Raw genomic sequence first — 10,479 nt, 5'->3', positions numbered from 1 at the left:
CCAGTGTGTTCCAGGATCTCCCCTGTGAAGACCCCTGGTGTCCTGGGTACAGTTCCCCACCCCAGCCAATGTGTTCCAGGATCTCCCCTGTGAAGACCCCTGGTTTCCTGGGTACCATTCCCCACCCCAGCTGGGAAAGACCCTGGCTCTGCTGAGTTTTGGGTCCCCACTCACTTCTCTTTTCTACCGAGCTGCCCATTAGATCACAGGACACGAGGTGGGGTCACTGAGGATGAAGAGGTAAGTGTAGCAGGGGAAGGAAGATCTGGAGAAGATGGAGGCCTGTGTTGGCTAGTTTGTGTCAACTTGACACAAGCTGAGAAGAGAGAACTTCAGTTGAGGAAATGTCTCCATAAAATGGGGCTCTAAGCAAGCAATGCATTTTCTTAATTAGTGATTGGTGGTGTAGGAGGGGCCAGCCCATTGTGGGTGGGGCCAGCCCTAGGATGGTGGTCCTGGGTTCTATAAGAAAGCAGGCTGAGCAAGTCATGAGGAGCAAGCTAGTAAGCAGCACCCCTCCATGGCCTCTGCATCAGCTCCTGCCTCCAGGTTCCTGTCCTCTTCCTGTCTTGGCTTCTGTCTTAGTCACGGTTTCTATTCCTGCACAAACATAATGACCAAGAAGCAAACTGGGGAGGAAAGGGTTTATTCAGCTTACTTCCATCTTGCTGTTGATCACCAGAGGAAGTCAGGACTGGAACTCAAGCAGGTCAGGAAGCAGGAGCTGACGCAGAGGCCATGGAGAGATGTTTCTTGCTGGCTTGCTCAGCCTGCTCTCTTATAGAACCCAAGACTTCCAGCCCAGGGATGGCACCACCCACAAGGGGCCCTACCCTATTGATCACTAATTGAGAAAATGTTCCACAGCTGGATCTCATGGAGGCACTTCCCCAACTGAAACTTCCTTCTCTGTGATAACTCCAGCCTGTGTCAAGTTGACACAAAACCAGCCAGTGCAGCTTCCTTCAGTGGAGTGTGATGATTTAGGACGCATAAGCCAAATAAGCCCTTTCCTCCCCAACTTAACTTCAGTCATTTGGTTTCAGCACAGCACTAGTGACCCTAACCGAGACAGGGCCCCAGAACGCCACTGGCTCATGGGAGGATAGCTCTGTGTTTTATGTACTTGAGAATGCACGACTCAGAGTCAGTAATTCACCATCAGCAGACCAGAGGCCCAAAGAGGAAGCTGCCAGTCATCCTGACCTAATTTTCTCTAGAAGACTTATGGAAATGAGTCCAAGTCTGTACGTCCTTAGTTTACGGCGCATACCAACTCGAAATCATCTGCACACCCTTAACACTGAGATTTTGGAGCCTGTTAATGCATATTCTTTGTGTGGTTGTGTGTGCACTCTTTTGCTTGAGTGTGGAGGTCAGAGGTGAGAGGTCAGATGTCTTAGGTTGTTGGCCTTCTCCTGTGTTTAGAGATAGAGTTTCTCTCTCAACAATCGGGCTAGGTTAGCTGGCCTTCAAGGCCCAGGGATCATCTCTCTCTGTCACCACAGTGCTGGATCCCAAGTGCGGACAACCACGCCTAGCTCCTTACTGTGGGTTCTGGAGATCAAACCTAGACCGTCTCGCTTTCATGTCAAGAATTCTACAGACTGAGAGTCTCCCCAACACTGACATTTTAAGGAAGTTATGTAGTGAGAATTTTGGTTTCTGGGAAAAGAAAAACCAATCGTGAATTTTTTTTGTTTGAATCCCAGGTGTGGGATATGGAGCTGCTTCAGTTTGTCCACAGCTTGAACTATGATTGGTCTCATGTTCCAGGAGGGGTGTGGCTTTTGCCAGCTGCAGACAGTATAAACTGTTTGGAATTCTGGGGAATTCTAGGGAGGGTATAAATACGAGGGCTGGGGGGGGGGGTTGCTGGTTCCCCTGCTTTGCTGGTTTCTGCCGGGTTTTTGTTTGTTTGTTTTGTTTTGTTTTGTTTTTCTGGATTCCTGTTTTGTTGGCTTGCTGGTTGGAGAGATCCTGACCACTGAGATTGGACTTGCCTTTAGGAATTCAACACCGCTGGTCAGCAGCAAGTTGTCTAAAGAGCTCTATGCCCACCTTCCCCTTTAACTTTCTTTCCCTTCTACCTAATGTTAAGGGGTTGGAAGGGATTGGGGTAGAGACGGATGGTAGATACAAGAACCCCGATAAAGTAAAAAAGTACACCTGCAAAGTTATACTAGGGAAACTGCAGCCCTTCTTTGGATTTTAATAATTCACAGTGTCAAGAAAGACCCTGTGGTATGGCAGCCTTCATTGTATGGTAGGTCGTATTGTTGCTGAGGCTCCTTAGCAAAGGCAAGGACGTGTGAAGAGTCTGAATTAACCCCATGCAGAGTCCAGCAGAGAATCCTGCTGAATCAGGATCTGAGAGCTGGTGAGGGCTCAGCAGGAGATGCAGGCTTGTCAGGAGCCTGAAGTCAGCCTAAGGCTTGAGACACCAGCTCCCTGTCCAGGCCGGTCCTCTCCTGAGCCCTCACAAAGTGTCTGTCTGTCTCTGCTGTTAGCTCTCCCAGAGAGTGTGAGACAGCCTGTGTTGCTGCTGGTAACAACCGCTCCCCGGATAGCTGACTAGCAGCGTCAACAAGAGCTGTGTGGCACTGGCACCAAAGCCAGCCCATGGGCATAGACTGGTTCATCTGTATCTGGAGGCCCTGTCAGGAAAGGACACAGAGAACAGGTTTCAGATGTTATGTGTGGTCTGCAGAGCCTGAGCTAATGTTCAGATTCAGAATCTCATGCCACAGTCACGTGTCCACTCCCCAACTCTTCCCTGAGGCCTTTCCCAGGCTAGGCTAATCCAAGCAGAGAGGTTAGGCAGTCCTTAGAAAGGCCTCCTGTACCCATAGTACAGATGGCCACAGACTGTGTACTTGGTGTGGAGTGGCCAGGTCATGTAATACACAACCCAGGTAATAGCTCCAAAGGGCTGGTCCTAGCTCAGCGCCATGGTGCTAATGGTGGTGGTTATGCAGAGTGTATGGCCAGGCTTGTTTCTGCTTTGTTCAATAGATGCTCAGCTGTTCAGCACTGATAGAAAACACTGACCCTGCCTGTGGCCTTTTAAGTTACATTTATTGCACTCAAGTGACCACCCACACGTGTGTCCTTTGCGTGGCTCTCTCCTCTGTTAATAATTTTGTGCTTGAGCTTAAGGTCATGCTATCTGAACGACATTTATAAGTATGTGTATGTGTGTTTACCTGTGTGTTACCTGTGTGTGTGTGTACATGTGTATGCATGCACCTGTGTGTATTGTGCATAGACATGTACATGTGTGTGTGCATATACATACATGAACTTTCATGCACCAGTGTGTCCCCATGTGTATGTATAGACATGTACACATATACTTATGTATTTGTGTATACATGTGTGTGTCCTTGTATGTGTATGTATGTGTATACCTCTGTAAATTTATTTGTGTATACATGTATGTACCTCTGTGTTTGTATATACATGTGTGTGCATGTGTCCATGTGTATATAGCATGTATGTAAGTACGCATATTTTCATGTATGTGTATATCTTTGCATGCATATATGTGTAGATGCATGTGTACATGTATGTGTGTGTGTGTTTGTGTGTGTGCTAACCTTGATGGAGAAGTGTGGGATGCTCACCCATGTGTGTCCCTGTAGAGGCCATAGGTAGATGCTGATTTCCTTTGTGGTTGATTTACCTTGTTTTTTTGAGACAGGGTCTCAAACTGAACCTGGAGCTCACTGATTGACTAGACTGAATGGCCAGCGAGCCCCACTGACCCTTTTCTCTCTGTGTCCGCAGTGTGTGCTCAAAACTGTTTGTTCTTTAATGTGTGTGGGGGGGTGTCTTAACTCAGGTTCTCATGCTGTGCAGCCATACAGAGCTCTCTCCCAGCCCCATAAGAAGTCATCACGTCTACCACTGTGACTTTCCTGGCTTGTCTATATAGCATGTCTATACTTTCTGACTGTTTATAGTTCCACACACATTAATCAACCTGTCAGCCTTCATCTCTATTAGGATTCTGTGGGATCCATGGACAATGCACGGGACACAGACACCTGTTTACATTGAGTTACTCATGTCAGTCACTCTACAGCATGCTTTTCACCTTCAAAAGCTAATTTCATCTTAATTACACAAGTGCTAAATAACTGCCTTTTCATCTGGCTCTTCTGAGTTCAAAGCAGAGATTCAAACACATAGTTGGCTGGGCAGGACTCAAACTCTGACAGCAGAGACTAGCAAGGCAACAGTGTCCCTGGTGGCTGCGGTCTTTTGAAGTGCCAGGATGAATTGGAATGAGAGAGTACCCCATGTCCTGCTGTTCTGATGGTGGTCTTTGTCCTCAGCTCTTTGTCACCACCTCTGGCTCTTTGTCATTGGCTGGATCTGCTGCTCTATGGCTACTGAAGTGGCCAGAATGTGTCACACTTGGAGCTGAGGAGAGGGCTCAGCAGGAGTCCACGTTGGAGTGTTTGGCAGTGGAATGCTTTCTGGGGAGCCTTCTGTCAGTCTCACAGGCTTGTTTGTCCACTCTAGGACTGTCCCTTTATCGTCTGCATGACCTATGCCTTCCACACACCAGACAAACTCTGCTTCATCCTGGACCTGATGAACGGTAAGCAAGCCCCAGATGTCTGGCTGCCTTGTGAGCTCTGCATGGTGTTGGCTCTGAGACGGTGACCCTCAGACACACTGGGCTCCGTGAGTCTGTTCCATAGTTAGACTCTCACTGTGGTTTTGGGGCATCTTTGCCCTTTGGTTTTGAGTAGTTCCATCTTGCAACACTGGCTGTGATTTCTCCCACCCTGACATATTCTCCCCCGAGAGCTAGGTCTAGAGACTTCTCGCAAAATAAATAGTGGCCGTGAAGTATTGTCCTCTGGACTGCAGCTGGCCTCCGTCTTTAATTAGCTTATTTCCTGGTCTCAACTCTTAGGAATGAAATATCTCCCAAGAACCTAGGCCAAAGATAGACATGCATTTAGAAGCTGGCTCTCAAGGGCTCTGATTGGTGTGGATTCTGTCTTTTATTTTCCTTGTCTCTTGAGTCCTCAGGACTCTGCGTTCATCTCTGAAACCATCCATGAACAGCAGCACCTCAAAAGGCACAGACACAAAATGTTCATCTAGAAAATGCTTGCAGTGTGAGAATGTGGTATCTGAGCACTTGGAGTATTTTTAGGAAAAGCTGAAATGAAATATGAGCCATTCAGATGTTCAGTTGTTTATTTTTTTCTTTTAGTTCCCTTAAGTTTTATTAGGTTTTGAGTGTGTGATTTGAGTTCACAGCTAGCCCCAAAGTAGGAAGGACAAAGATTGGTAGTGAGTTAAAGACGATGCCAGAGCCCACAGTTCAGGCCATGTGTGTGTGTGTGTGTGTGTGTGTGTGTGTGTGTGTGTGTGTGTATGTGTGTATGTATGTATGTGTATATGTGTGTGTATGTGTGCTTGTGTGGGTTTGTGGGGGGGGCAGAGGGAGCTGTGGTCATGGAGGGGTAAAGGCAGAGAGGCCCCTTCCCTGCCAGGGCCAGGCTGGCCCACTAGAAAGAGCTTGGTGCCCTTTATTGAGTGTCTCAGTATGTGCACAAGGAGGGAGGAGCTGCCTGAAGTCCAGTGTATCAATGTTGGTCATGCGCAGCCTTTACCATCTAGCCCCTCCCCACTCTGGGCCTTATGAACCATCCTTGAAGCCACAAAGCTATTTCCTTTTCCCAATACCATGTTATGAACAATTCTGAACACGTGAACGTGAGGGTTCTCAAATCCCCACCGCCTGGGTTTTGTCAGTTACACCACCTCACTGTTGGACAGCACCAGCATCCAATCTTCCTCTGTGAGGCCAGTTTAAGGTTTATATTTTGGGTTTTGTTTTCTCACAATCGCAGATCAAGGAGTGAACTTACATGGGTGGGCTCAGTTACTGGGAGGGGTTTAAATAATCTGGAGGTTCTGCCAGGTGGCCCATGATCAATGGTGTCAATGGCAGCTGAGCCCCAGTGGTGGGTCTGTCCCATCCATGAGACAAGGTCTTCGCCATCATCCTCTTGAAGTCATTTCTGTAATGAGCAGCACCTCTAGCCAAATTAACAGAAATCAAAGACACATGTTGAGGCCAAAGGGAGGCGCCATTACCCTTTTCTTTAGCACCCTTGTTATGTGAGGTGACCTCTGTCTCTTCTCAATGAACATCTGTGACGTGCCCTCTGGGTCTCTGGTTGCAGGGGGCGACATGCATTACCACCTCTCCCAGCACGGGGTGTTTTCTGAGAAGGAGATGCGGTTTTATGCCAGCGAGATCATCCTGGGCCTCGAGCACATGCATACCTGCTTCGTAGTCTACAGAGACCTGAAGGTGAGAAGGGTCTGGATGTGCCCAAGGCCCTCTGGGAGCCCCTTTCTCTTGCAGCAGGGCCCTGTCCCTATCTTCCTAGCCCTGTCTTAGCCCTGGCAAAGTGGCTTACTGTGTGACCACCTCAGGGAGTGGTACCTGTGGCCAGTTCCTGTTGTCATGGCAACTTCAGTGCCTGTTAAGGTGCTGGGTGCAGCTCATACTAAGTCGAGGAGTTACACAGAAAAGGAGACACTGGTCAGCATCTTTCAGGCATTTCCCACTTTGTATATATAATTGTGGTTCAGTAGCTGCTCACCAAGGAGCAGATCTTGCTCTGGTGGTTGGTCAGAACTTGAGAGGGATAAAGATGACCATGAGCCAAGATAGAGAAGGATGCTGTGGGACAAGGCAGTGGGACAAGGATTTGGGACAAGGGTGGTGGGAGAGAGATGGGTGGGTTGTGCCATGTAGTTCAGCCTGGGGACATCTCATGGTGGTTCCTCCCTGAGCTGTGCTCACATCTCTGCCTTTGCCCCAGGGTCAAGAAGCAATGACTCTGACCACTGTGACCTCACATTCTACAGGTGTGCTTTGAAATGGGCCCTCCACTGAAGGGGGAACCTGGCTGGTTGTTCCGCGTGTCCAAGGTGATATGGCACATCGATGTGGTGATGCAGACAGGCGAGAAAAAAAAAGAGGGACTGCCTTACTGAGGAATTCTGTCCCTGTGATAAACCGCCATACCCAAAACCAATGCCAGGAGGAAAGGGTTTATCTCATAGCCCATGGTCCATCACACACGGAGCTCAGAGCAGGAACTCAAGTAGGGCAGGAATCTGGAGGCAGGAGCTGAAGCAGAGGCCATGGAGGGGTACTGCTTTCTGGCTTGATCCCCATGGTTTGCTCAGCCTGCTTTCTTATAGAACCCAGGACCACCAGCCCAGGGATGGCTCTACCCACAATGGGCGGGGCCTCCCCATCAACCACTAATGAAGAAAATGCTCTTCATACTTGCCTACCAATCTTATGGAGACAGGTTCTCAGTTATGGTTCTTCCTTCTCAGGTGACTCCAGCTTGTGTCAAATTGGCAAAACCTCCAAAAGAACAAAATAAAACAAAAAAAGCAAACAACCAAGGTCATGCAGGACAGAGATCTAACAGATTATAGACACCTGTGTGTTGTAGAATTTAAGTAATCCCTGTCCAGGGTTTCTACCCTGCCTTGATCATTTAGTTCCTGGATAAAAGACACACACAACCTTTATATTTACAATATAATGTACAATATAATGTACAAGCCTTTAACAGTACAAGAGCTGGGCAGCTGCCTACCCTCTGTGCTATTAGAATCTACTCTTCTATCTATAACCCCGAGTTATTACTTACTACATTTCATCTGGGCTGCTCTGAACTCCAGTTGGCCAGCCCACAGGGCCATGCTTTCTTGAACCCATGGCATCTCCTTCCTCCTTCACCTTCTTCTCCCTCTTGTAGTCTCCTCCGACTCCCAAGCCCGGGAACCCTAAACCCCACCTTTATCTTGCCTGCCCAACTATTGGCTGTTACATCCTTATTCACCAATCAGAAATAGCTGGGGGTCAGAGCTGCACAGTATCCCATGGGTCTATGAGCAGACTCTCCTCTCTGGGGAAACTCGGTCTTGGGAGCCTGCACTTAGCATTACAATACACAGCAACAGACCAAACCTCCACACCTGTGTAAGATGTGACAGACAGTGTATACATCAGATAGGAGAACTCCTGGAGAAAGCGTGTGACTCTCATTTCTGTTTCCTTCTGGAATGATCTAAATGCACAATGGGCTAGAACAAAGTCACGTTCCTTTCTCCTAGGTTCTGTAGGGTGTGTGTGTGTGTGTGTGTGTGTGTGTGTTTGGGGCAGGGGCCTCACTAGGTAGCCCAAGGCAGCATGGAACTTGAGATCCACCTGCCTCAGCCTCCCGAGTGGCTGGATGACAGACGTGCCACTGGGCCCTGCTACTAATAAACTCGTTAAAATCTAGGAGTAAAAAAATGCTGCATTTTGTTTTGGGCACATACGTTTTTTTAAAGAGTACATCTGTGAAGTGTTTAGGGAGTTAAAATAATTAGTCTTAGCTTTTATGTGAACGTATAAAAGCAAGGATAGTTGTTTTTATTGAACTAGAAATAGCCAGACACTGGTTGGCTCCTGGCATATAAGTTGTTCATGAATTTTACGAGGAAGCAGATACACACAGACAGCTCAGGGCTTCTGCCCCAGTGTCTTAACTGAAACCCTTGAAATGGCTTCTCCCATTCCTAGGCCAGTCTTGTTTCCTTAAGCAGGTGATGACGTCATTTAATTCTCATTCAAATTCTACTCACTCATGGTTATTCATGTTTTAGTGCTGTAAGAGCTTGCTGTTATTTTTATTTTAGGCAAACAATAGGTGTTCCTCAGCAGAAAGATATTCCTGAGGCAACTGTAGGTGTTTCTGTGTGGGGAGTGGAGGGGGTGGGAGTGTTGTTCTTCATTTCTGTGATTGCACCAACCAAATTGAATCTGGAGGGAAACAGATTAGATCAGAGTCAGGGTCAGATCCAATTGGTAGTGCCCTGGTCAGTGATGGCCGTCCATCAGGACTGGCCTGGTGCTCTGGGAGGCTTCCAGCCCTCGGGTCAGCAGCTGTACATCTCTGTAAGATTCCTCCCTGTCTCAGCAGTTGCAGCCCTGTTCTCTGAAATCTTGTGGTCCACAGTTGGCATGAAGCCCATGCCCCATTGCTAGGATATCCGTGCTGGTTACGCCGTAGCTCTTGGAGTAATAGGGAGGACATGCATCAAGCCCACGGTGGGAACCCTCCTACCCCCTGCCCCCACTGGGTGTTACTGTCTGGTGAGGGGGGGTATGGTCACTCTCAGAGCCCCTTCCTGCTGAAGTCAGCAGAGTGGTGCTGGGTTCGTTGTCCTGCTGCCTTGGTTTGAGGACACTGGGATTCCCAGTGATGACATAGGGGTACACCCTGTAGAGATCACAGTTTCCATGGTAAAGTGCTGTTAGGGTACACCCTGTGAAGGTCATGCCATCCATGATGAAATGATGTTGGGGTACAACCTCGGGAGCTCTTGGGGACTCTTGAACCTCTTTTCCTTTCAGCCTGCGAACATCCTCCTGGATGAATATGGGCATGTGAGGATATCGGATCTTGGCCTTGCTTGCGATTTCTCAAAAAAGAAGCCTCACGCCAGCGTGTGAGTATCACGTCCACCACACTTGCTGCATTTCTGCACCAAGGCACCTGTGTTCAGGCAGTGCCGCCTGGCCACCTGCCCCTCTTGCCTGCTTCTCTCACCAGCTGAGATGTTCTGTGGTGTATGCAGTATCAAGATGATGGGAGCAGAGAGAAGGGCAGAGTGCTCCCTGTCACTGTCTGTGGGGACAGACTTGGCTCCTGAGGAGCCAGCTCACTCAGGAACTGGTGAGCCAGCTCACTCAGCTGGTTCGTGGTGGGAGGGGGGTCTGGCTCTGCAGAAGCTGAGTGCACACTGCTTGTGAGCCTGTTTGACCTTCGTTTCCTTCTTCTGTAAAGCTAATAAACTGGTTTAGGCCATTGCCAGAGTGTGTGTCAGAGGCTGTGCCCTAGAGAGGCATGTGACTGCTGCCCAGAATACCCCGGGGAGAGCTAGGGACCCATTTCCCATCTCCCTCTGCTGCACTTCTGAGAAGTCGGGAACAGCTGGGAGCCAGCCACCTACTTACTTGACAGGTCATGCTGTTAGCCCAGGAGGGTGAGCCAGTTGCTTGCCACAGGGAAGTATGTCTTGAGGCTACAGCCCTGAGCTAGCAGTGAGGGCTCAGAACACTGTATAGTGGTGGCAAAGCTAAGTGCAGGTGACATGGCCTGGGGCCACCTCTAAGTAAAAGCCTTGCCCGAGCTCTGAAGAAGCTGTGTGAAGCATGCTGGTGAAGCCACACCCCAGCCCCCACTCTGCCATTTACAATGTTTCCTTCTCAGCTGTGAATGGCTAAGTGGATAGATAATATTGTTACCACTCTGCTGAGAGGTTCTGGAGGTAAGTCCCCAGACACTCATTCCATGTGTCTGTGTGTGGAGAATAAACTACAGACCCTTCTGTTGTATAACTAGGACTGAAGAGGTGGATTTACCATGC

The 10,479-nt window shown here is 48.7% G+C and overlaps 1 protein-coding gene across 2 annotated transcripts in view; it reads left to right on the top strand.

The window, feature by feature from the left end:
- The window catches only part of Grk3 (G protein-coupled receptor kinase 3), a 103,321-nt gene that overhangs the window by 63,924 nt on the left and 28,918 nt on the right, over positions 1-10,479 (top strand). For both annotated transcript variants that reach the window (XM_031337428.1, XM_031337429.1), the window contains 3 exons: positions 4,531-4,609; positions 6,216-6,346; positions 9,464-9,558. In XM_031337428.1, the coding sequence (XP_031193288.1) occupies positions 4,531-4,609; positions 6,216-6,346; positions 9,464-9,558 (305 nt within the window). The remainder of the gene's footprint in view (positions 1-4,530; positions 4,610-6,215; positions 6,347-9,463; positions 9,559-10,479) is intronic.

Source organism: Mastomys coucha, unplaced genomic scaffold (genome assembly GCF_008632895.1).
Source record: "Mastomys coucha isolate ucsf_1 unplaced genomic scaffold, UCSF_Mcou_1 pScaffold22, whole genome shotgun sequence".
NCBI lineage: Eukaryota > Metazoa > Chordata > Mammalia > Rodentia > Muridae > Mastomys > Mastomys coucha.
Note: the sequence above shows the minus strand (reverse complement) of the source record. Positions and strands in the feature narration are given on the sequence as shown.